At 43.6% G+C, this 26,028-nt stretch overlaps 1 protein-coding gene and 1 long non-coding RNA gene across 14 annotated transcripts; one reads left to right on the plus strand and one right to left on the minus strand.

Moving 5' to 3' along the window:
- Positions 1 to 224: 224 nt before the first annotated feature.
- On the minus strand, positions 225 to 23,586 carry TPST1 (tyrosylprotein sulfotransferase 1). 13 transcript variants are annotated; one of them, XR_010349363.1, is made up of 8 exons: positions 23,380 to 23,586; positions 16,565 to 17,491; positions 11,631 to 11,829; positions 3,544 to 3,594; positions 2,652 to 2,706; positions 1,704 to 1,751; positions 700 to 757; positions 225 to 467 (listed from the first exon to the last, which is right to left on the minus strand). XR_010349363.1 is itself a non-coding variant. In XM_064394755.1 (6 exons), the coding sequence occupies exons 2-5, from the start codon at positions 17,404 to 17,406 to the stop codon at positions 1,734 to 1,736; spliced, it is 1,110 nt and encodes a 369-aa protein (XP_064250825.1). In that variant the 5' UTR covers positions 17,407 to 17,491; positions 23,380 to 23,585; the 3' UTR covers positions 225 to 757; positions 1,704 to 1,733. The 13 variants fall into 13 exon arrangements, 2 of the variants coding, with proteins under 2 accessions (XP_064250825.1, XP_064250824.1); XR_010349362.1 differs by having other exon boundaries at positions 2,631 to 2,706; positions 23,380 to 23,585; XR_010349361.1 differs by having other exon boundaries at positions 700 to 760; positions 2,631 to 2,706; positions 23,380 to 23,585.
- On the plus strand, positions 664 to 3,245 carry LOC135283702 (uncharacterized). The gene is made up of 2 exons (XR_010349366.1): positions 664 to 799; positions 3,032 to 3,245. It is a non-coding gene; the product is annotated as an uncharacterized LOC135283702 (long non-coding RNA).
- Positions 23,587 to 26,028: the final 2,442 nt, after the last annotated feature.

The following is a 26,028-nucleotide window of genomic DNA, read 5'->3' on the forward strand; positions in this document are numbered from 1 at the left end:
TTACACCTCAGTGGGACACTCCAATTTAGTATTTCTTCATCACCCAGCTATTAAAAGCACACAAAAAGCATTAAATTGCAAACCTTAAAATAAAAACCAAAGCCAGGACATGAGATCATATCTTCCCTCACATCATGTCTTGAATTATAACTAACACATCAATATCTTGAATTATTTAAATATTAAGTTGGAAACAAGACAATTAAGAAATAAATAAACAAAAATCACATTTAAAGCATTTATTTTGAAAAATAAAATACAAAAGATCATTGAATTGTAAATTGTACATGTAATTTATCAACTTTTTTTTCTTTTTAAATAAAAGATATTTAACATTTTTCACATATGAATAAAACAAACAACTTTTCCACCAAGAATCTTTTAGGACAAGCACAGACCACTCTTGAAAGCTTTGTACATTTAAAACCAAACTGCTACAAGAAACAAAAAAATCTGAAGATGGAGCCCTGTAATTAAAACAGAAGAGCAATTTCAGAGACAGGCATTGCTTTTGCACTTTTTAAAACATTAAAAAAATAGTTGTGCAAATGTAAAGCAGTTCTACATTAACATCAGTGATTTTTTTTTGTTGTTTTTTAACAGGTTTACATGCGCTCACAACAGCAAAATTTGGAACAAAACCAGGATGAAAGCAAGAGGAGAGAACATTCTGAGGAGAGCAGGCCATGAGCAGCACACCTCTGAGCCAGGGGGACAGGCCTGAGGGATCATTCCCGTGGAAAAGGCAGCAGCTGATCTTCTAGGGAAAAAGAAATAAAGTCATGTTGGAGTTTTGCTGGTAACATTCAGCTTTTTATCCAGGACGGGCTTTTGGAATGACAAATAAAGCAGAATTAAGGTAGCCACTGTTGTCTCAGCAGGTGCAAAGCCACTGCCAAGACAAATCCCATTCCTGTAGGGATGGGGCTGCTGTGTCCCTCCTTTGGCATTAGAGACTGCTTGCAGCATGGTGCAAACAAAATATATTGATTTTCCACTTCCATCCCAAAGCCTTGTGAGCCAGTGGGAAGTTGTGCTGGGAAATTCCCAGTTTGGTTTCTCAGAAACTGGGCAGCAGCTTCAGACAGAAGTGTTGCAGGTTGGAATCCCTTTTTCAGAGCTAAGTGGCAGAATGAGGTTGAGGCTTTGGTTATTTTAAATTGGCTGTGTGAACAGATGATGGTTTCTCTATTGATTTCACAGTGAAGGTCTGTAATTCATCTCTGGGAAGATTTTAGAGCCATTATTTCTACACAGAGCAGTGCTTTTGGCTATATTTGGGGTGTTTGTATTTATGGCCACACAAGGATCTATTCTGGGGATATTTGTAGGGCATATTGCTTTGGGCTATTTTTAAACTGGATTTAAATTTTGCCATCTTTTGTTGTCAGGCCAGAACATTTGATAGCAGAAAAACCCTGGATTAACACAGGAAACATTGCATCACTCATTCTTTAACTAGTCTGGAATTTACTCAGCTCCCTGTAATTTTGTCACTGTTTATTCAGTGACTAAAATGCAGCTTTTTGAAAATACTGGCTATGAGATGATAAATCAAATATCACAAACCAGCTCATCTTTAGCAGCCTCCTTTAAAAAACACATCTTCATATTTATCTTACCCATGGAGTTACAGAAGTTAAACAAAAATCATCTTGACTTAAGAACAACAAATGAGCAGAACTGAAACACTCTTTTATTACCTTCTGTGCAAGAAATGTCCATTTTATCTTCTATTCCATAGGTTCAGTCTGCCAAAAAAAGAAAAATTAAATTAGCTATTTTACATTAGAGGACAAAAATATCAGTACCAATGTCTGTTCTCCAAACCTTTGAGCTTTTAAATTACTTTATGTTAATATTAAAGAGAACACTATCTGCATCAATTTGATCAGGTTTTTATGGTTTAAGAAATATTCTTTTACTCTTCCACAGTGCTTATTTTTGTCTTTTGGATGGTCTGTCTTTGCTAGGGATAAATCTGCTCAGATTTTGGTAAATACTGTATTTAAACCAAGCTAATTGTATAAATTCACCTCCTGGCATTTAGCAGCAACCTCCCTATCCTATGGAGTGAAGAAGGAACTTATCAGAATGGCCCAGGTTCTTCTGGGTACCCCAGGATAACTGAAAACCACAAACAGCATAATTTACCTGACAGTGTATGCAAACAAGGATTTAAAGCATTTAACCCAGGATTTATTCAAAATCAAGGATTTTTTTTTTGCTAGCACACCATGTATACACGGTGTGCTCAATTCTGAAGGATCTCCCTGCCTTTTCCCTGGATCCCTCTCAGCAGTATTTCCCCTCCTGGTAAGGCACACCCCATCCCTGCAGCTTTATTGTGGCTAATCCTGCAATCCCACCAGCAATCCCCCGTGGAAGTGACCCCAGCAGGCTCCTGTGAGTTCAGCAGCACACATGGAGCAGACACTCAGTGACAGGGACAACGCTGGCAGCAACAGGGCTGGGATGGTTCTCCAGAGCTGAGCAAAGCAGGAGCACTGAGTGATCCAAGCAGGCAAAGAGCCAGGGAAAAGCCAAGCCCACGTTAGAGATCACACAAAGGCTGCTCAGAAAGGTTTGGTGGCCACAGCAGGGTTATTTTCTGAAAACATGAAACACACACTACAGCTATGCCACTTTACTGCTCCACGTTCATTTTATCTTGCCACGAGACTTCCTTTCTACTGTCTTCTTTGGCTGGAACAAAAGAAATCAGTTTTCCTTTTTAATCAAATCATTTTTATCTGAACAAATGGAGAAGTCAAAATGCTTTGTCTGTGGTAGATTCCTGGGTTTTTTAACCTGTCCCATCCCTGGCAGTGTCCAAGGCCAGGTTGGACAGGGCTTGGGGCAACCTGGGATAGTGGAAGATGTCCTTGCCCATGGCAGGGGGTGGAAAAAAAATTATTTTTAAGGTCCTTCAACCCAACCCATTCTGGGATTTTACAGTTCTGTGATATCCAAAAGATCCTACAGTTTGAGAGTTTTTAAGGGCTTTTTTTTTTTGTTTTTTTTTTTGCAGGTCCCTTAAGGAGCTGATGACAAAGAACAGCATTTGGGGGGTACCAAATTGTGAATTTTCAGTAAAACCTGGAGTTCCATAGCACACTTAACTATTAAATCAACACCACCCCTATCTATCTGACTTTGGTAACATCTCTATTTATTTTTAAAATCTCTCAGTACTTATAACTCTGCCCTCTGGACTAGACTTGCTTTAAACCAAGATAAGAAAAGATAAAGCTCCTCTACAAGTAACAAACTTTGCAGTTTGGTCCACAAAAGAGGCTCAGTTTTTCTTTCCATTTCACAGCAATATTCAGGCAGCTCAGGGTGACCAACACCACTCTTCACCCTGGAGTTACACAGATTCAGGAGAGGTTTGGGATGCTGAGTTCAAGATTCCACCCCATGGTTAATCAGCAAATCTCACCATCAATCAGAAAATCAAGCTCATTAAGAAGTGGTTTACAACGGCTGTTTGATATCATTTGCTGCTACACCCACAAAAAGGAAATTAATTCAATACTGTACCTGTGGCACTTCTTTGAGGAAGTCAGGAAGCTGAAATTCACCTTTATAGACCTGGAAAAACAAACAAAAATTTATACTACTCAAAGCACTCATTCACTATTGTTTGAAATGCTGAAAGGCTTGTTAAGGGAAAGAGAAAAAAAAAAGAAAATAAGTTTTGTGTTGTTAGCATCCACTAATGCTAGAACATTAAATATCCTGGCAACATATTGTCTTCTCTCTAGAGGATAATTTTTAAAAGCTCTTTTCTTCTGAGAATAAACATTCCAAATGGCAAAAAAAAGTATTCTGTTTTGTTTTTTTTTTCCAAAACAGAAGCATACTTGAAAAGTTTTACCATCCTGTCTACTGTAGCATAAAGACTGATCATCCCACTGTCATGAGTGTGCTCTTGTGCAATCATTTCAAAATAAAAATTAAAAAAGGGCACAAACCTATGCAGGAAAGTTCCCTGAAGCCAGGAAATGGGAATGGGGCTCCTCCAAACCTACTCAGGAAAATTTCTGGAGCCAGGAAATGGGAATGGGGCTCCTCCAAACCTATGCAGGAAAATTCCCTGAAGGCAGGAAATGGTAATGGGGCTCCTCCAAACCTACTCAGGAAAATTCCCTGAAGCCAGGAAATGGGAATGGGGCTCCTCCAAACCTACTCAGGAAAATTCCCTGAAGCCAGGAAATGGGAATGGGGCTCCTCCAAACCTACTCAGGAAAATTCCCTGAAGGCAGGAAATGGGAATGGGGCTCCTCCAAACCTATGCAGGAAAATTCCCTGAAGCCAGGAAATGGGAATGGGGCTCCTCCAAACCTATGCAGGAAAATTCCTGAAGGCAGGAAATGGGAATGGGGCTCCTCCAAACCTATGCAGGAAAATTCCTGAAGGCAGGAAATGGGAATGGGGCTCCTCCAAACCTACTCAGGAAAATTCCCTGAAGGCAGGAAATGGGAATGGGGCTCCTCCAAACCTACTCAGGAAAATTCCCTGAAGCCAGGAAATGGGAATGGGGCTCCTGCAAACCTATGCAGGAAAATTCCTGGAGCCAGGAAATGGGAATGGGGCTCCTCCAAACCTACTCAGGAAAATTCCCTGAAGCCAGGAAATGGGAATGGGGCTCCTCCAAACCTACTCAGGAAAATTCCTGAAGGCAGGAAATGGGAATGGGGCTCCTCCAAACCTACTCAGGAAAATTCCCTGAAGCCAGGAAATGGGAATGGGGCTCCTCCAAACCTACTCAGGAAAATTCCCTGAAGCCAGGAAATGGGAATGGGGCTCCTCCAAACCTACTCAGGAAAATTCCTGAAGGCAGGAAATGGGAATGGGGCTCCTCCAAACCTATGCAGGAAAATTCCTGAAGGCAGGAAATGGGAATGGGGCTCCTGCAGAGCCTGGCTCCGAGCCGCCCTCCCTGGTTTGTGTCACAGGCAGGAGCTGCAGGAATCAGGGGATGTTCATCTCAGTTTTCTCTGCTCTCCTATGTGCACATGACCAAACCCAAAGCCGTGCCCAGCTTGTCAATATTCTGCAGTGGCCTGGCACTGCAGCTGAGCCAGCTCTGAATTTCCTGCCTGTTTCAGGACTGGATTCTCAATTCCATCCCTGGGATCCAAACCACCAGCGTGACTGAGAGCAGGAATTGCTGCACACCCACATTGTGGCACTCTGATATTCCAAGGTTTAGATAAAATAGGAACAGCTCTCATCTGTATTCAGCCAGGGGCCACTGGCATTCCCATGGGAACATTAAGGAAAGTCACCCTGAAATTCAGTGTGTGGCTATTGGAGCCTTGCTCCATTATAAATATTTATAAATCAAGGAGAGGATTTCTCATTTTCTGCTTTTATCCAACTATTAAAATGCAGGTTGTGTCCTGGAGAACAGGAATGGAAGTTACAAAACAACAATGTCACAGCAAAAATGTTACAGAATAACCTCAGCAAGGGTCACAAGAAAAAACAGGACTTTGTGTTAGGTGGTGCTGATGTTGGAAGGAACAGGCAGGAACCTTCACCTTTTCTGGGAATTCTTAAAACCAATTAATCCTGATGGTGACAGCACTTTGTGACTGATTCAGAACCAGAAGGACCAAACCAAAATCCTCCTCCTTTCTTCTCCTGCAACTCTGACTCAATCTAATTTTTATATTGCACATCTCCATTTGTGTCTGCTCTAAAAACTTCACCTTTGCAGGAACAGCATTTACCCCAATAAACACCTAACAGCAGATGGCCAAGATCAGCAACATTAAGAAGAATAATGTCACTGGAAAGCAAATGTTTTGAGGGTATTTTATATTATATTCACATGAAAATACAGCATTTACACAGCACAACTGGCCAAGGCAAATCCAAGCAGTGGCAGGCCCAAGATTAGGCTGAACACAAATTTTGGTTCAGAACTGACATTACCTAAGGGCTGGTTTTGTCAGGAGGAGACTGCATAAAAACTGGTTTAAAGTAGTTCCAAAAACATAAATGGTCCCTTTTGATTCAAAACCCAGGGATCAAAACAATCCAGAAATTCTAAAAACAATGACTCCATCTGCAGCCAAAGTAATTAAAGAGGCTTCAGAATCCAAATTCTTTTCTGACCAATTTATAAGTGTAGAACACATCACTCACAGTGACACTAGAGAGACAGAAGCAGGATATTGGAATTATTTCCAGTCTAAGCAAGAATTCAGTAAAATTGAGGAGAAATGGGGTTTACCATTTCTAAGGGAATTATTTTGCAAGTCCAAGTGGAATTCCAGAAGAGGGGGATCTGAAGCCTGTGTCAGTTTGTTGTTCAGTGTTGGCAGTATTCAAAAATTCTATTAAAAAACCAAAACACATTCTTATAGCCAAACTGAATGGATATTATTCTCAAAAAGAGATCAGAAAATAAGTTTCACATCCAGTTGCCTGAGAAAACCCCTTTAAACACACAGGGAGAATTTCAGAACAGAAGTATAACCTACAATTCTTTTTTATAGAAGATTAAAGCTTTTTTTTTTCACCCACTTTCCTGTCTGCTTTGGAAAGAGTCCCATTATATTTGGTCAGTTCCAGTACACAAAAATAATGGGTTTTTTGTGTAAAAGCCATCCTGCAACCGAGTGTGCTTGGACTTGGTAAACTTTAAAATATCCAAGCTGTAGAGTACAAGATGTTTAATTGTAAAAGGAAAAAAATTAAAGAACACTGGCAAAACCAGAGCTGAGCCCCTTTCTAGACCCACTCCAGAGCACATGGAGTGCTCATCTTTCAGATTTTCCTGAACTTTTAAGGCAGCTTTAAAGGTTTACACAATTCTTCACCTCTGCTGGCCCTGCCAAGGAAGGGCCATGTGAGATGTAAATGTTTACCCAGGAGGGACAACAGAGAGCAGGATCTTCCACAGGCCCAGCACTGGCTGCCAAAAGGCAGCTTCCAACCACACCTCAGTTTGCATTTTGGTTGGTAATAACTCTCTTTATACATTATTAATCACATTTATGCAGAGTTAAGGGGTTTAAGGTGTTGTTTTTGTTGTAAAAATAAGATAGCAGCACCTCTGGAGAGAAACAATCCACATGTTGGAAGAAACACCCACTAAAGGGAATATTAAACAAATTTAGAGGACACTGAGAAAGTCTGTGCTGTTGCAGTCACATGGAAGATTGACTAGCCCCCAAATTTTTGTTTTAAATATCAGAGAAAACACCCACAAAGCCAAATGCCTTCATGATCGGGTTAATCACTGAAAATGAAGATGCAGGGCTCTGAGCAGCTGGGCATCCAAACACCTCTGACAGCACAATTACCCCCATCCCTCAGGATAAATACACTTTTTACCTTTATCAGAGATTGCTCCTGCCCTTAAAAGCTCAAAGAGAAACTCCTGAAATCCTGGCTGTCATGGATGTTTGGACTCTGAACAGGAGATGGTTCCTCACAGTGTAAACCAGGCATGAGACTGGAGTGAGCAAACTCTGGTTTTATCTCTAGGTGTTGCCATCAGCTGAACATAAAACACCTTTAGCTGAACATAAAGCAGAGCTGGAGAACAGCTTTGGGCTGGCAGTGGAAGAACCACTGTACTTCACAGAATCACAGAATTCACAGAGTCAGGTTGGAAGAGACCTTCAAGATCATCGAGTCCAGCCCAGCCCCAACCCCTCAGCTGAACCCTGGCACCCAGAGCCAATCCAGGCTTTGTCAAACACACCCAGGGATGGGCACTCCACCACCTCCCCAGGCAGCCATTCCAGAACTTTATCACCTTTCTGTAAAAGCTTTTTCCTAATATCCAACCTATCAGAACTGTATTTGAACGGTGCTGGTGAAAACCACGGCTCCTTCTCTGGAATTCTCTAACTTCCACCTCTGGATCTCTCCAGGACAGGCAGCACAACTCCATGAAGAAGTTAAAAGAACTTACTGGAGTGTGTATTCCAAGTACACAAATTTATTTAGTGGGAAGGACGTGCCAAAGAAAATCTGATGTAACTCATGACAGATGGGAGAGGAAACCACTGTGCCAACCATAACACAACAAAGCAGCTTCTGGCAAACTGAAATTCACTTTTACAGCATCTCACAGTGCTCATAAGGACACATCACACACTGCTCTAACGAGGAGTGAAGCACTTTTGTATTTCACCCATAGACACTGGGCTACCAGCTCACACACAGCTCAATTATTTGCATTTTCTGCATAATTTGCAGATGAAAACTTAATTTTCTTCAGGATGTTGATTTCCTTTCTGTTCAGGATGTAGAACTTGATAAAACTCTAGGGGAGAACAATCAGTAATGATGTATCTATAAGGAAGGAACCCTTGCAGTGATAAATTAACAGCTCAGCAACAGAAATACAAGAAAACCACAACACATTCAGTGAAGGCAAAATCACCTCCTTGGAGAGGTCCCAGAGAACAGCACAAGCCTGGCCAGAGCTTGCTCTCTCTGCTCTGCATTCCTTAACTGAGACAAGAGAAACTGTCAGAAAAGATAATATTGTCAGGCTTAACAGAAAACAGATCAACAAAAAGTTAATGGCTCTGATAGTGAACCCATCAGAAAATCTGCTGAACTCGTGCCTGGCCCAGTGCAGCTCCTGCCAGAGAGGTTTTATTTCCTAGCACAGCTCTGGGACAGCAACACAAGAAGAGATGGAGCCCCCTTCATGCTCTGCTAGTTCCTCAAACAAAAGCAGAGATGTCAAAGCACCATCCCAGGTTGCTTCTTTTCATTTTTGTGCTGTGCTGCAGGAGCACAGAAACCAAACTCAGCATTTTGGTGTCCTCCACAGGTAAGAGGCAAGTGAAAAATCCAAATTTAGCAGAGAGCACTGCTTCCCTTGCATTACCTACAAGGAGATAGCATTTCTAATTTAAGCACTGTCCTTTAGCTACAGAAAATCATCATTTTCTCTCCAGACTGAATAAGAAAAAGATTATATTTAAGCTGTACATATGGAAGTCACCAGCAGGGGACAGAAAAGGAGAAAAGAGGAATAAAGAACAGCACTTGAGTGTTCAGCAAGCTTAGGAAAACTAATATTTTGCACCACACCAGCCATCTCTTTCCATTCTTCTCCAGTACCAGCCCTTGGTTTAGGAATTTTGACACTGCTGGTTCTCACTTCCATGACTGAGAGCAGCAGCTTTAAATTGTTGAGCATTATTTTCACTGTTAAGTGCAATTTGTGGTCTTTTCCAAGAAGAGACAGATTTTGCTCAGCTTTAGAAGTCTAAACTTTATCTGTTTTCAATGAATACAATTGAAATTCTGTGTTCATTTTAAAGTCTTGGAGACCACAAATACAAATATAAATATAAGAGAGCTGCTTCCAAACACAAAATAAGCCAATAAATGGCTACAAACAAGATCCAGATATTCTTACAATGCACTGAAAAGCAATTCTGGAAAGATTTCCTTTGGCCAGCTTCATCCATATTCAAGATACCCAGTACAAAACTCTGTGAAAGGTTATCCCAGGTGAGGAAATTTAAAGAAAGCAAGAGCAAAGGAAGTGCTCCAGTGATTTACAAATTCACCAGCTCAGAGTACACAGGAACACACTTAACTCGCCAAGTGCCAGCTCCAAAAGGCTGGAAAAACCCAGATTTATTTATTTTATCCATTTAAATAAATGCTTTTTTTTTTCTCCAGGTTGCAGCAGCAAGGAATTCTGCACAGGCTCCTGGAGGAGAAAGGAAACCCCACAAGGGCTGTCCCTGATGGGCCAAACTCACACACCAGAGTCTGAAATCTTTATGTTGCTCTGTTTTTAAAGAAATATTCTAAGTTTTGAAGAGGAACCATCTTGAACTCTCTTGCTTTCAGCATTCATTCAGAACACCTCCCTCATTTTATCTGTACAAACCACACACGCAAATGGATTTTTGGCAAAGAACAAGTGACTAGAAAAATATATACTGGGAACTGTAATAAACAGCAAAATTAAAATGCTGTCTGGGGCTGTAAGGAAAGCTATTAAATTAAAATAGCAGCCAAAATATTAATAAGTGTTCCATATGTCTGCAATATTTAGATCAGCTTCAGTTTTTACCAGCTGCTCTTAGCATCAGTAAACAAACAAATTATCCTTCAAAGCAAACTTGGAAAAAGCCTCAGGAAACCCTCAGCCTTTGAAATTAGGTTTTCATTCTTTACAGTTGCTCCTGCCTGAATCCCTCTCTTGTATGTTGAAATCAAATCCATTTCAAGAAGAGACAGAAATCCAGACAATTTTTACAGCTTGGCCTGGGTTTGCCCCACACAGGTGGAGGCTCACAAAGGTCAGCAGGCTGCAAAAACTTCTGTCAATTTTATCAGTGAGACACAACCAATAAAATTTGCAATTTCTAGTACTGAATACTTATTTTAACTGCAGACAACTTAATTTGTTTGTGAGCCTTTTAAAACAGGGAGCCTTTAAATTGTAATCAAAAAGGGTGTGTTACTTTTTCCATGCTGAGCTATCAGCTATTAATTAAAAAAATAAACCTGCCAGCCTTTAATACACTGATTATTGATTAATGGCATTTTTTTTCTAAAAAGAAATAATGCAAGAGTGTTTAGGGACTTCACAAACCCCAACTCCTTTTTCCTTCCCATCAGTATTCCAAGCAGTTTATTCAGGATCAGAAGGCTCCTGGAAGACAGTGCTTTCAAATTGTTTAATTCAATTTTTTCCCTGATTACTCTGCTGCAGCAGAAAAAGTCACCTTCTTTTAATAAACTAAGTCCAAAAAGAACAGAAGCAGAGTTATTAATTCTATTTCCAACAATGGTAATGAGTTTTTCAACGGATACCTCCAGGGATAAACAGCTCTAATAGCCCAACTACTCAAATTCCAACAACATTAAATTCAGACTCAAATCCTTAAGTTTAGGTTAATCAGCAGCAGACCTTGCTCCATCTTTGGGCTGTTCTACAAAGAATTGGAAAATCAGACATTTTGATCATTGTGGGCTGTTTTCTATGGGTCATTTTTCAAACCCTACTGAGTATTTGGGGTGTAATTTTGTGACAGAGCTTCTGCCAAGCCTCATCTATAAAAAGCTGAGCTCATTCATCAAGTTTGAAATCCAGACAAGAAAGCTTTTCCCACTGTTAATTATGACTCAGTCTAATTTTTATATTACACATCTAGATTTGTGTCTGCTTTAAAAACTTCACTTTTGGAGAAACAGCATTTATCCAAATAAACACCTAACAGCAGATGGCCAAGATCAGCAACATTAAGAAGAATAATGCCACTGGAAAGCAAATGTTTTGAGGGTATTTTATATTATATTCACATGAAAATACAGCATTTACACAGCACAAATGGCCAAGGCAAATCCAAGCAGTGGCAGGCCCAAGATTAGGCTGAACACAAATTTTGGTTCAGAACTGACATTACCAGTTCCCCAAATTTCTGGGCAGCTCTCAGGAGGTTCAGCTCCACACAGCAAGGAGCTCAAGAGCCCAAAGAATCCCTTCATTTTCCCCCAAATAAAACACACTGTGAAGCAGCAAGAAGTGTGAGAAACAGACTCCAAATGCCCAGACCAACACAAGGCTCCTGCTCTAGAGCTCGAACCCGTTTAATCAATAATGAAACCCACACAAGCCTTACCCTCCTGGTGTTCTCCACCACCTTCTGATCTGGCTTCCCATAGTTGGGGGGGTTGGCATAGGGGTCGTAGCCCAGCTTGGCCAGCATGGGGGCAATCACGGGCATGTCCTGCAGGACATCAGCTGGGATCTTCCCAACCCACTTGGACAGGGCTTCCACGTTCACCGGCTTGATCACTTGGTCAGTGGATCTTTCAACCCTGGGGAAGGAGAAAAAAAATTATATTTTCCATTATTAACTAATTAATTTTCATTTTTCATTATATTCTTTCCATTATTCTATTTCCAACCAATTATTCTTCAATAGCATTAAGACCTTTAGCTTGTTTTGTTTGGGTTTTTTTTTTTGTTTCTCCCATTTTTCTTCTCTCCCTCACAAAACTTCACTTCCCATCAGCTCTGTAGAAAAGATGAAGTTTTAATGAGAATAATTTGCACAATATTTGCAGATGCTGTCAGGTTTAGGCTCTCACACTGTGCTGAAATAATTTCTTTATTCCATAAAAGCAGCAGAGAAAGTCCAAGAACAGTTAAGTGGAAAGCAAACCCACATCTACATATAAATCTCTTTTCCCACTGGCACATTCCCACATTTGCTGTTTAATTGTCTAGGATGTATTAAAAGTTGCATTCTAAATTCCAATCCATGTGTTATTTCTTCTCACAACCATTCTGTGGTTCATTCTTTTTTAAACTTGTTTAATAAAAGAGAGACCTGAGATGACAGAAAGCTACAAACTACAGAAATATTTTCCATAACCATTCCTTTGATTGTTTGGTCTTTACACAGATCTTAATGGCAAATGCACAATTAATGCCATATTTAGAAAATAATTGATTTTTTGTTCATTTAAGCAACAGTCTTAATGTAATTTTCATTTTTGCTCTACTTTTGTGGTGTTTTATTTTTCCAGGGAAGAAATCTGGCACTGCTTTGTTCTGTCTTTATGACTGTAAGACACACAACTTCCTTACTGTGCTTATTCCTGGAACAGAGCTCAGGCTGAATAATTGAAAACTCCCTGAGATTTTACTCTAAATAATTTAAAACTCTTTTCCTGACCTCAGAAAGATTTTGGATGTTGTTGGATATATAAAATGAGTATTTCTGCCAGCCTCACAGCTGATGCTGAGCACACACCAGTCACCAGAGTTCACCTTGCTCCTCTTTCTCACTCCTCAGCAGAGCTAAAATCCTCCCAGGCCAGAGGAAGGAAATCACTCATCCAGTGCTGAAGGTCAGTAAGGTGAAATAATTTAAATACAATCAACAAAGGACAAACCAGACAGGGAAATGCTCAGAAGGAACTGCCTTGGCAAGCAGGGCCTTCAGATTGGTGTTTTATGGAAGCTGAGAAGGAGCTGATAAACAAAAAAACCTCTAAAAAACACCCAGAATTTTCAGCTTTATCTTCTTCAGCCATTAGCAGAGCCTCAAACCAAAGGCAGGATCTCAGAAGGGGATTTTGGGACCAGGAGTTGTGACTAAATTTCAACACTCTGAGGGTTGTTGGATTGAGCTCCTAAGTAAGGATGGAAAATTAAAAAGTTTAGGCAATGTTTTTTGTGATCTTTCTAATTAGAAGATGAGCATCTGACTCCACATTGAATTAGCAAGAAAAGAGCTGCTAAAAATTGAAATTCAGAAATTCAAAGCACCACAACAGGAGCCCAGAGATGGATTGGGACACTCAGGAAAAAACTATCACAAGGTGTTTGAAAAAAGTAAGATTTATGATCCTTAGAGCCAGCCAAGCCTAAAACCTCCTCACCAAAACTGCAAATTGATTTGAGTATTTAAAATCAGGGTGATGCTGGGAGAACCAGGAAATGAGGCTGGCTAAGAACTTGTTGGACCCCCCCAAAATGGGTGTTACAGATTGATTTGAGCCTAAATTTGTCACAGATGGATTCCCCACCGATGTCAAACTTTAAATGTGTGTTTTGTCCCTCTGTCATTTTAATCTTTGCTAACAATGCCCTCAGCATGAAACATTTCCTGGTGATTGATAACAGGGACTACATTTAGCTGCTCCCAAGGACTGATAAAAAATGCACTGCTCCACATTTGGTCTGGTTAAATGTGCTTTCAGTTAGGTGGGAAGGAAAATAAAACAATTTGTGGGAAAGATTCCTCAGATAAAGAACTTATGAAGAACATGAGAGCAGACAGATTGGGGGCAGGAAGAAAGAAAAATGTAAAAATCCAAACAGAAAAGCAAGGGAACACCAATTCTTGGGAAAATTGATTATATGGCAGTGATTCCAGCTCTAGAAGTTTCAGCTTTGGGAAGCACACAGGACTAACCCCAAATCATTCTGCATCTGTACCAGAATCAAACGAGAGCTATGTACTAAATATAGCAAATTCTGAAGTAATTCTGCCTAGACAGCTATTTCCATAAAAAACCTAATAAAAATTGCTCTAGAGGGGTTGACATTTCTTTACATCAGTGGTCAGCACAGCTGCTTTCACTTAGGCAAATGCCAGAGCTCAATTAACAATCCTGGTTAGAGCGTGGAGTCCATAATGAATTCCTTCAACAGCCACCTTGGCAGGGACTTCAAACCACAGAAAATCCCCACTCCTACAAGTCCTGCACATCCCTACAGCCCTTGCAGTGTTCCTGGATAAAAATCAAAAGAAGGGGTGAGAAATAAATTCTGAACATTTATTAGCAGGTAATTGCACGGATATAAAAATCTTTTAGTGACACTGTGATCTCGTTCTAAAAATGCTTTTAAATATCTTAAATATTTTGCCACGATAACAAAAAACTTGTCAGATTCCTTTTCCAAAAATACCTGCAACAATCCAAACATCTCCAGGCATCCTGGGCTGGCCCTGAGGCAGCAGCATGAATCTGAAGTGGGTGCTGAGCCTTGTCTAAGACCTGGAGCTCCTTCAGGTGAGTGAGAGATGATTAAAGCAGGGGGCTCTGCTTGTTTCCACAAGTTTTTACACAATATCCCAGCAGGTTTTCACTGGAACAAGGGCATCAAACTGGGAAATCCCAAGCTCTCCCTGCACAGTTTCAACTGGAATCCCAAACACACAACACAGGCATTTCAGGTTTTGATGTTCACTGGGCTTTCTGCAGCCCCTGAAAGCCTCAGTCACTGAAATCATTATCAAATCTGCAACTGAAAACCAAATTTCACCACCTACTGCAAGGGTACTGGATGAGATAAACCCAGCCCAGACACAACAGCCATTTCTCAGTCTTTCTCCACCATTGCCAGAGTCTCCTGAAATCAGAAATTGCTTCCCCAGATTATCTCCTGAGAGATAATAAAGGCATGAAGAACCCTGGCACCAGACTGAATTGAGGGTCACAAGAACATGTCCACACTCTTTTGTCTTAAATGTGAAGGTTTGACTACATTTGACTTTGAACAAGCCATTTTCTTAACCTTTATAAACAATTTTATCAACTCCTCACACCCCATTCCACCCGATAATAAGAAATATTAGCAAGAATTCAGTGAGGTGGTTGAGTTTTACAGTATAAAGGTCCATCAATTTTAAAAACACCAATCTGGAAGCTGTAAGGCAGTAATATTTTACTAGAAATGGGATTATACAGTTATTTTTTACAAGACACTTAAAGCTTGGTAATCATAAAAAAAAAAGTAAAAATAAGTTACCTCCACTCAGTGCTGCTGAAGCAGCAACAAACCCCAGGAATTAGGGAGAAGTTCCCATGTGGATCAGGTTCCAGGGAGGCACCACAGTGCCCTGCTTCAGGTTAACATTTCCACATTTTCACTGCCAAAAAAAAGGGATGAGATCCCTTCCTGATAACCTGGGAACAGAGGAGGCTGTTCCTTCAGTGGGAATGGTGATGTGAAACCTCCACAGTGTAAACATCTAATTGTTACCTGAGTTTAAAGTTCTCTTTGTAGTCCCTGATAATAATTTTGTATTTGTTTTAAATCAAATGCCCCTAGAATATATTAGAAAATCCACAGCTGTGTTCCTAGGCATTAAATGAAGGAAATGTCCCCATTTTTATTTCTCAAAACTGGAGTTTAAATAAATAGAATTACTCTGTATCAGTCTGTGTGTGCAAGGTGCCTCTCACTCAGAAGCTCTTGGCCAGTGCTGAATATTCCAAATCCAGGAGCTGAGGAATTGAACTGGGCAGGCTTTCTGCTGGAATAGGGCTCCTTATTCAGGATTTTAAAAACTAATCTGGAGGATTCAAAAATAGGAGGAGCGTCAAAAATTGACATTTTTCTCTCTCAATGTAAAGATGAAACAGTTCTGTATTTCACAGCTGTGAACAGTGGCAAAGAAACCAGAGTAGTTTAACCAGAGAATAAATCAGATTATCTTTTAGCAACACCCATCTCGTTTTCCCAAGCAGAGCTGAATTTTGGACTCTGAAAGCAGCTGAATCAGGTGCACAGATGGCCCAACAGAATAGTGAAAGTTCTGCTTACAACAAGGTTACTTTTCATCAAAATGCTTGTCATTTTGGGAGCACATGCCAGGAGAAAAGCTGCCAGCTCTGCTTTCTACTCTCTTGGAGCAGTTTCTCCAGTTTCCTGGAAGAGGATGTTCTTGGCAAACTCAGCTCCAAGGCCATTCTTGCACTGACAACAATATTGTTGCTGAAATCAAATGGGTGATGTGGCTGGGATGGGTGACACCAGTCTAGATAAAACAGCTCAGGTTTATTTAGGGACACAGAGAAAAGCAAAGCTGCTATCAGATATTCAAATTCAATTTGGCCTTGACTGTTAAAAGTTTGCTCACATTACACACATAACCAATCTGAGATTGCAAACTGTTCATTAGCACTGACTTTTTTTCAAGATGCACCATAAATGAGCTGCACAAGGGAGAAACTGAAACCAAGCTGTGATTTTTATACACAAAATTCACTATTTTAGAACAGCACAAGGTGAAGGACGAAGGCTCATACTCACTTGGAAAGAGAAACCCCCCCTGCTTTTCCAATCATCTCCTCATGGTGCAGCACTGCCTGGTTCCAGGGGATGTGCAGGAACTTGAGGAGAGTCCTCATCCACCTCTCAGGGTGCAGCACCAGCTGCTCATAGTGCACCAGCATGCACCTCTGGAAGCCCACCTCCATGCACTGGTTGTACATGGTCTCTATGGCCCGGTTCCACTTGGTCAGGCAGTCCCTGTAGCTGTTCAGGTCAAAGCCAGCTATGGTGACCTTCCTGGAGATCATGGAGTGCACAGAGGCACGGCCGTCCCGCACCATCAGCAGGAATTTGGCATTGGGGAAAATCCTGGCCAGGTAAGTTAAGGATTTCAGAGCGAAGGGATCCTTGTTGCACAAATAGGGAGCGGGCTCGCCGTGCTTGACGATGATCTCCAGCAGGAAGGCCTGCATGGCCGAATCCAGCACCTCATCCGTGACCCCGGCCTCGTCCAGGCGGATTTTCTCCTTGCTGGACCTGGCCCACATCTGCTTGACGGCCAGGATCCTGGGGATCACCCTGGTCTCCTCCCCGCAGCGGATGTCGGGGTGCGCGTCCAGCATGGCGCGCATCAGCGTGGTGCCGCTGCGGGGCACGCCGCCGATGAAGATCAGCGGCATGTCCTTGCTGTAGGGCAGGCTCCCGTTGGCACTGCCCGGGCCGGCGGGCGCCGTGCCCGGCGTGGGCCGGGCGCTGTCCCCCCGCGGGGGCTGCTCCATGCGGTGGTGGCACTCCATGGCGTGCTGGCCCAGGTAGAACACGGTCACCGAGCTGACGGCCAGGCACGCCAGCAGCAGGTTCTGCTTCAGCTTGCCCACCATCTTGGGAAGGGCCAAAACACCTCCTACTCCGAGTGATCCTCTAGTTCATGTGCCATGGGGATCCCAAGCCCAAAGAAGTTAAGGTCTGGCAAATGGAGAAAAAAAAAAAAAAATTAGAAATTTTTTTACAATACTTCACAATACTTTTTACAATACTTTTACTTGACAATTAGAAATGTATTTACAAAATTAGAAGTTTTTTTACAATACTTTTATTTTACAATTAGAAATTTTTTTACAAAATTAGAAATTTTTTTACAATGCTTTTCCTAGAGGTGAGACATAAAATTACTCTTGGAATTACTCAAGGAATTACTTTTCCTAGAGGTGAGACAAAAAATTACTCTTGGAATTACTCAAGGAATTACTTTTCCTAGAGGAGAGACAAAAAATTACTCTTGGAATTACTCAAGGAATTACTTTTTCTAGAGGTGAGACAAAAAATTACTCTTGGAATTACTCAAGGAATTACTTTTCCTAGAGGAGAGACAAAAAATTACTCTTGGAATTACTCAAGGAATTACTTTTCCTAGAGGTGAGACAAGAAATTTCCCTTGGAATTACTTTTCCAAGAGATGAGAAAAGATTCAGACTGAAACCCCAAAATACAAGCAAGATTTTTCATTTTCTTTTGCAGAAAGAAATTTCTGAATTTCAGAAGTTTCTCGTTTCTTCTTTTCATTTCTTTTTTAGTTCAGCTTCATAAAACTGCATTATTCAAAAGTAATTTTCATTTCTACAGATGAGAAGAAAAATATTTAAATGATTTCTAGACACACATAAGAGTCTGAACAAAACTTTTAGATAGAAAAGAGTTTCAAATCTGTCTGTTGAATTCCATTTCCAAGAAGGACTAAGAACATGCCACGTTTTATAGAGAATAACAGAGATAATATCAAACAGTAGCTTAGACAAATCTTTATTCTGCTGCTGGATGACTCCACCTGTATTTTTATTTTTCCCATTTCTAACAGTTAATGTAGAGACAATCATTTACCTGTGTTCTGCAGTTCACCTGCTTTGGATTTTCAGATCAGGTGGGCTGAAAACTGACTCTTCTTCCCAAAATTCCAATGGAATTAGTACTCTACTGGAATTTTAAGGAAGATCTGGCTGTTCAGGGCTGAAATCGTTCACTGAGCACTCAGAATCACAGATGCTTTTAATTGGGAGGAGCTCCAAGCACGGAGGTAGTGCCAACATTTGAAATTTAATTGAAATGATTGGTTTCCTGCAGGCTTTTCCATCTCTGTCAGCCCTGCAGGACACATCCCTGAGCACACAGGATCCTCCTGCCTGCTCCCTGCTCCTCTCCAAAGCATTACCCACTCCACCTTTTCCCTCTAAAACCCAGTGGTTCACTCAGAAATGCTGATTTGGGGAGGCCCTCCAGCCCTGGGCCTGTTTTTTGGGAAGGTGCAGGCAGAGGACAGAATTCCCACTCAGAGTGGGGAAAAGCAGGGAATTCCTGCTGGGTTTTTCTCTGCCAGGGCATCCAAGAGAGGGTTTTGCCCTTCCCATTAACAAAGCTTATTCCAATCAACAGCTGTCACAATACTCCATTGAAAAGTTCAGCTTTTAGTCTCTGTTACCAAAATTAAACTCAAAGACAGCTCAAAGATAATTCCCTTCTTTTCCTGTGAAGTGGCCAAGAGTCTCTGGCCAGAACACCACTCACAGGAACAATTCATCCTCTGTGACAAGTTTCTCTCTTTGCTTTAACTGGACCTTAAATATCTGAACATTAAAAAAAAAACCACCCTCAAATTCCCAGAAATTTAAGTGGAGGTCATCTGAACAGTGCTCAAAAAGAAAGGAAAATAAATGATGCAGTTCATATTTCCATACCAAAAATCAGTTCATATTTCAAAATCAGTTCATATTTCCACACCAAAAACCAAAGTTTCTCTTCTGAAAGATGAGCAGGCAGACCTAACTTGAAATTAGGAAAAGGGAAATTGTTGTGCTTAAAACTAACAAATAATACAGAATCTTTTTAAATTCTTTAAATACAGCACCCACTGGAGAGAAGAGTTAACCCAGAAGAAACAGCATTTCAGCACAGAGCACACAAGCCCTACAAATATTTACACTTCCTCCAATCCCCACCATTACTCAGTTTGAGTAAATGCCACACAACTAATTTCCTCAGGAAGGAAAAAAAAATTCTCCACAGAAACCTTCACCTTCCAAACTAAAACCCACTCCTTGAAGACACACCAACATCCCCAAATGCAGAAGTTAGGTAGGTGATCACTGGAGAAAAGCATGTCAAGGTCAAATTTAAGATTTATATTAGAATATCAGTTCAACCAAAATAAAATAAACCCAGCTTTAACAACAAAGCTGAAGAACTCTCAGTGTTGGAGGAAAGCTGGTGATTGAAGGCTGAAATCTTTAATTTAATTTTAAGCAAGTGATGATTCCCTCTGGGCACAATTCCAGCTGTGAATTCCATTAGTGCTGCAGACTGTGAGGAGGTTTCCTAAATTTCTGTGAGTATTGACTCACCTACACCACCAAAATCCCAGCCATTGGCAAAACCCCCACATCAATCACCCACAAACACTTTCATTCAATGCAGTTCAAACTCTGGGAAGTTCAAAGTTGCCAAAGGCTGCAAGACCATAAAGAATGAGGATTTAAGTGTCCTACAACCTTCTGTCCTGGTTTTTTATCTGGAAGCGACACCTGGAGCACGCACTGCCACAAAGACCAGGGCTCTGTGTGTCAGCAAAGGCAGAGAGGAGCAGCCAGGAACAGCTCCTCTCCAAAAATTCATTTATTCTCCCAGCCAGCAAACTCCCCTCTGTGCCTGAAGCTGCAAGGAAAGCTCTTTGGGATGAGGATGACATATGAAAGTTGCTGCCCTTCTGCAAACAAACCCCACCTTCCCTCCTCCCCATGAGTAAGTGCTCTGGAGCACATCTGTCAGCCTGAAGGGTTGTAAAAGTTATTATTGCTCTGCTGTTAACAGGAATTAAATTGACAGCGTTTCAAAATCACAGCAGGGCAATCAGCAAGCCCTCTGAGCTTTGAAATGTTGTGGGGTTTTTATCTGAGAAGGGCAAAGTGCCACTCACCTTACAAGCACAGACAGATTTTATTTAAAAAAAAAATCCCAACACAAACCCCACAGTCACCCAAACAAACACAGCCCCCTCACACAAAACAGGAGCTGAGGAAGTTTTAGAAGACTGCAATGGCAGAAAGGCCTTTGGCAGCAAGTTTCAAGTGCCAGGACAAAAAAGAATTCCCAGAAAAAAAGAATTAGGATCTACATTTTCATCACAAGACGGTGCAGCCAAGCAGAATTGTCTGTAAGTGAATTTTCTGCCCAGAAAAGCCAGGCCTATGAGTCAGCCTCAGATGATGTGAGCACAGCAGAACTGACTGCTCTGCTTTGTTTCCTTCTCCTGCACACAATTCACCCTCCTGCCCTCCCCTCCACGCAGCAGGTCAAGACCTTTTCCCTCAAGTTCACCCAAAAAATGTTGAAAATTTTTAGCTTAGTCAAGAGGCAAGTCGTCCATTCGTATTTCATGCTAGTTTGGGGTTTGTTGGTGTTTCAAACATTCCCTGCAGAGGAATGAAGCTGCTCCATGCCCAGGCTGTCAGGAGGAATCCTCTGGAGCTGCAGAGCTCAGCCTTTTGTGGAGGCTGGACAGGAGCACCTCCCTTCTCCTGTTCCAGCAGAGCTTCTCCAGGCCAGACTGAGAGGGCAGTGCCAGTGGCATCATCCCTCCCAAAATAAAACACAGCCCCAGATATATATATAGCATTTCTCAGTGATTCACTCGTCCTCTGCTTCCACGGCCTGAGCTCCTGGCTCACACTGTGACCATCAGATCTCCTTCTAGGAAAAGCACAGCTTAGATTTTATGGGATTGTTTTTTTAATGGGATTTGGTCCTGATTTTGTTCCTGATTTGTTCCAAGTGCAGTGAGCAACTTCCCCTTACAGTTCCCACTGCAGGAAGGTTCTCACACATTTTATTCCCTTGAACTTCGGGTTTTCTGATGGGTTGGTTGAAATGTAAAGCTCTGAAGAATGTGAAGGGCTTTTTGAGCTCAACTCTTCTGGAGAACTCTGCTGGGAGGAAAGGTCACACTCAGCTCTGTGCCAGCAGGGCATGAGGCTCCACAGGCATCCTCACAACAAAAAGCCAATAAAAAGGAGCTTTTTGTGCCAGAAAATAGGAGCAAGAGAGAAGCAGGGGAAGAGCTGACACCATTGGAAAGTTGTCTCTCCCCTCATGCCTTCCCACCATGCTCCTGGGATTCCTTTTCCTCTCCAGGAGAGCTGCCCAGCCCCTGCTTCTCTGGGCTATGCCAACACCCCCTCCCCTCCCAAGGCTTTATGGAGCAGGCCCCAAAATACACCCTGCAGAAAGAGAAGATTCTGATGCACAGCCTGACTACCACACACAAAACTATAAAGGAAATGCATTTTACAGTGGCTAAATTGAATGGAAAAATATCCCAAAGTGCTGTTGTCCATCATCACTCCATTGGAGAAGGAGAAATGAAAACGTTGTTAGGACTTAAAGTAAATGTTAACTCTATCAGTTTCTTCCCTGCCTCTTCCTGCACCTTTCACTTTTTCTCTCTTAAAATAAATATTGGAAAGGCAGCAGATACTGGGAATTCTCAAGAATCACCCTCAAAACAATGCACATTTAGAAACTGAAGTTATTTCTTAGAGGAACATCTACCCTAAGCTCTTTCAGCATCCCTAAATGAAAGTTTCCATATCAGGGAATACAACACACAACTATGTAATAATTTCACTATTTCTATTACAACCACATTATACAGAGTAAAAACCCCATATGCTCATACTTATGCATTTCAGTTTTGGTACCCAAGCACTCAAAATTCAACATTTTTAGGTTTTTCAACATTTAAGGCCTCTAAAATGACTTTAAAATCACATAATTAAGTAGTTCTGCTTCAAATGAAAGGAAATATCTTTATCCATTCTGCTCTACTTACATATATACTTAATATATACAGCAAATTATCAGGATTTGCATAGAAAATGGTCAAAAAAGAGTTACCAACATACTCCTGGTTATGGAAAAACAAACAGCATTTGTTAATTTCTACAGCTCCTGCTGGAGAACAATTCAACAAAAGGAATTTTACTGGCGACACACGGAGGCTTCGAGCTCTCTAAAGTTACACATAAAAGAAGGAAAAAGGGGGGAAAGAGGAAAAATGTCACACTGGGAGCAGATGAGCTCCTGCTCGGCGCGCTCCTCGGAGGGATTTCAGCGCTCCGAGGTACTGCGGAGAACCAAACTCCTGACTAACAGCAAAACCAAACTCCTGACTAACAGCAAAACCACCCGGATCCACAAAAACCCGCACGGCAGTCACAAAAACAAACGGAAATCCCAACGGCGGCAGCGAACCCACTGCCAGCAAAGCGACAGATTCAGTCCCCTGCCATAAACCCATCCAACTGTGAAAGCGGCACACCGGTGGGGCTGGAAACGAGCGGGGGAAGGGAAGGGAAGGGAAGGGAAGGGAAGGGAAGGGAAGGGAAGGGAAGGGAAGGGAAGGGAAGGGAAGGGAAGGGAAGGGATCCTGGAGCCCGAGCCAGGCTCGCTGCCCGGCCAAGCCGCTCCGTACCTGCCCGCAGGCACAAACCCCTCCTGCCCCACCGCGGCACCGAACAAAGGCACCGGGAGCGCCCCGGGAGCCCCAGCCGCCACTCGTCCCGCCCGCAGGGAAACTTTGGGAACGAGCCGGCCGGGCCGGGCCGCGGGGAGCAGCGCGCCCGGCCCTCGGCGGGGCTGCCCGGGCACCGAGCCGCTCCCGCCGCCGCCTCAGGCCGCGGCCCCCGGCCCCGAGCACGGCGGGGCCGCGGGCGGGGCAGCGGCGGGCACGGGCAGCGGCGGGCACGGGCAGCGGCGGGCACGGGCAGCGGCGGGCTCGCCTCAGGTGCGCGGCGGGCGCGGCCCCTCACCTGCGCTGCTGCTGCTGCTGCCGCCGCCCCCGCGCCCGGCTGGAGCCGCGCAGCAGCGGCACGGCCGCCCCTCCGCCGCCGCGGCTCCGCTCGGGCACCATGGCAGGGCGCAGGGAGCGGGATGAGGAGCGGGACGAGGAACGGGAGCGGCCCCGCCGCCTCCCCTCAGCCGCGCGGCTGCGGCTGCCATGGAAATCACAACCACGCCCTGATTGGTCGCGGGCCTCGATGTGTCGCGGGCCGTCATTGGGTGGCCGCCGGTGATTGACAGCGGGAGGGGGCGTGTCCGCTGCGCCGGCCCCGCCCATCCGCACATCTGGCGCGCACATCTGGGCGGCGGCGCCGCGCGCGCGGCTGGAGCGGGGACCCCGCGAGCGGCGGCTCTGGCCAGATGTGCCGGGCCCAGCCCACAGGCCCCCTCTGCCCACCGAAAATGATTCTTGAGTTACCAGCACTGACAAAACTCCGGCCGGGTTCTGCCCCCGCGCTCGGCTTTGGAGGCGCGACCTCCCCGAGCAGCCCAGCGGATGCGGGGAGCGCTGAAGAGCAGCTGTCCCGTGAACCGAGACACGCCGGACCCGGAGCGGCGCTGACAGCCCTGTCCCCTGGGGTCACGCACCTGCTCTGCAGCACGGGCAAGCGCCAGCCACGTGCCCACCACGTGTGCAGCCGGGAAAACATCTGGAACAGCGTCAGGCTGGAGCAGGAGCAGGAGCCGGCTGCTGGCACAAACCCCAGCTCTGAGCCACAGCCAGGAGAGCAGTGAGGGTGCTCTCAGCCCCTGGAGGTGCAGCTTTGTAGGGAAATTCACATCTCTAGATTAACTCACCTGAGGCCGTCCTGACCCCTTCGTTCCCAAAGCCAGGATCAGCTCCTCACCAGCAGAAAAACCCGAGCTGGACTTGCTAAGGTTAGCACAGCGATAGGCAAAAGCTAAATCCGACTGAAAACACATTTCTTCTCCAGAAACAGAAGCCCAGATGCAGACAAACAGCCTGCAGAGATGTCAGTGCTGCTGCAGGGTCACAGCAAAGGGGACAATCCTGCAGGACATTCCCCAGATTTGTGTTGCCTGCCAAGTGGCAGGAGAAAAAAAAATCAGCCAAAGGGATTCAACATCCCAAAATTCAGTCTGGGAAAAGCCAGAGTGAGAGTGGAGAAGCATCTCTCTCCAGAGGTGAATGTGGCTCAGCTCAGGTGCCTTTTATTTGCTAAGAAAATCAATGTTTGCCACGGAAACAGATACCTGTGTCCATGACAGGGACAATTATTTTCATTCTCTAAAAAGCTCTGCCCTGGAAGTCCTGAATTTCCAGAGTACCCAGCACTTGAAAAGCTTTTAAATATGCTCAGAGAGCTGCTGGGAGCCCAGAGAAACCCACAACTCCTTTCAAAGGTGGCAAAATCCCTTTCAAATCTCTTTTCCCTGACAGCTATTGATGAGGAATAAACGTCCTTTGCTCCCAAATGCAGAGGGATTTGAAGCAACGATTTCAAGATGAAACAATCTGTCTCCCGTTTCCAGTAAGTTTGCCTCGATCCATTAAACAGCACTTTTCAGATGGCTTTATTGGTTTTTCTTTTATGGCTTTCAGTGTGACTCACGCAGATTGTCCCTTTTAAAGCTTTCCAATCAAACGGTGCCTCCGGGCTGGGGGAAAGGAGGGAAAAGGGGAAAGAGCGCTGCTGCACGGAGCAGATGGAAATCCAGGATGCAGAGGGTGCCCCTCGCTGGGCTCTGCCTTAATCAACGCTCACCAGATGAAATAACCCAGCAAACATTGCACAAATCGCGCACCCGGTGCTGGCTGGGGGCACATAAACACCGCAGAGGGGAAGGGGGAACGGCTCAGCCGGGACATCTGCACTGGTCCCTGGAGTTGGGAGTGATTCCTGGGATGAGCCCGGGGCAGAGGGGCAGCTCGGGGGGAGCAGGATGGGACTGAGAGCCACAGGCTGGGGTTTGCAGGGCTCTGACAGGAGCAGAAGTGGCTGCTTTCCCCTTGTTTCACCTTGTTTTTCCCCTTGTTTCCCCATTTTCCCTGGTTCCCCCTGTTTTTCCCTGTTTCCCCCTGTTTTTCCCATGTTTTCCCATTTTCCCTGTTTTCCCTTTGTTTCCCCATTTTCCCTGTTTCCCCCTGTTTTTCCCTTGTTTTCCTGTTTTTCCCTTGTCTTCCTCTGTTTTCCCTTGTTTCCCCCTGTTTTCCCATTTTCCCCTGTTTTTTCCTTTGTTTCCCCATTTTCCCTGTTTCCCCCTGTTTTTCCCTTGTTTTCCTCTGTTTTTCCACTTGTTTTCTGGTTTTCCCCCTTGTTTCCATGTTTTTCCCTGTTTCCCCCATTTTTCCCTGTTTTTCCCCATTTCCCCCTGTTTTTCCCATTTTCCCTGTTTCCCCCTGTTTTTCCCTTGTTTTCCCATCTTCCTGTTTCTCCCTGTTTTTTTCCCATTTCCCCGTTTTCCCCCTTTTTCTTTCCCCATTTCCCCCATTTTTTCCCATTTCCCCCTGGTTTTCCCTGTTTTTTTCCCCATTTCCCCATTTTCCCTGTTTCCCCCATCACTCCCACAGCTCATGGCTGTTGCCATGCTCTCAGTTCCAGCTGTGCCAGGGGTTGCTGCTGGCAGGAGGACGGAGGAGCATCCCTGAGCTCTGG

This window comes from Passer domesticus, chromosome 19 (genome assembly GCF_036417665.1).
Source record: "Passer domesticus isolate bPasDom1 chromosome 19, bPasDom1.hap1, whole genome shotgun sequence".
NCBI lineage: Eukaryota > Metazoa > Chordata > Aves > Passeriformes > Passeridae > Passer > Passer domesticus.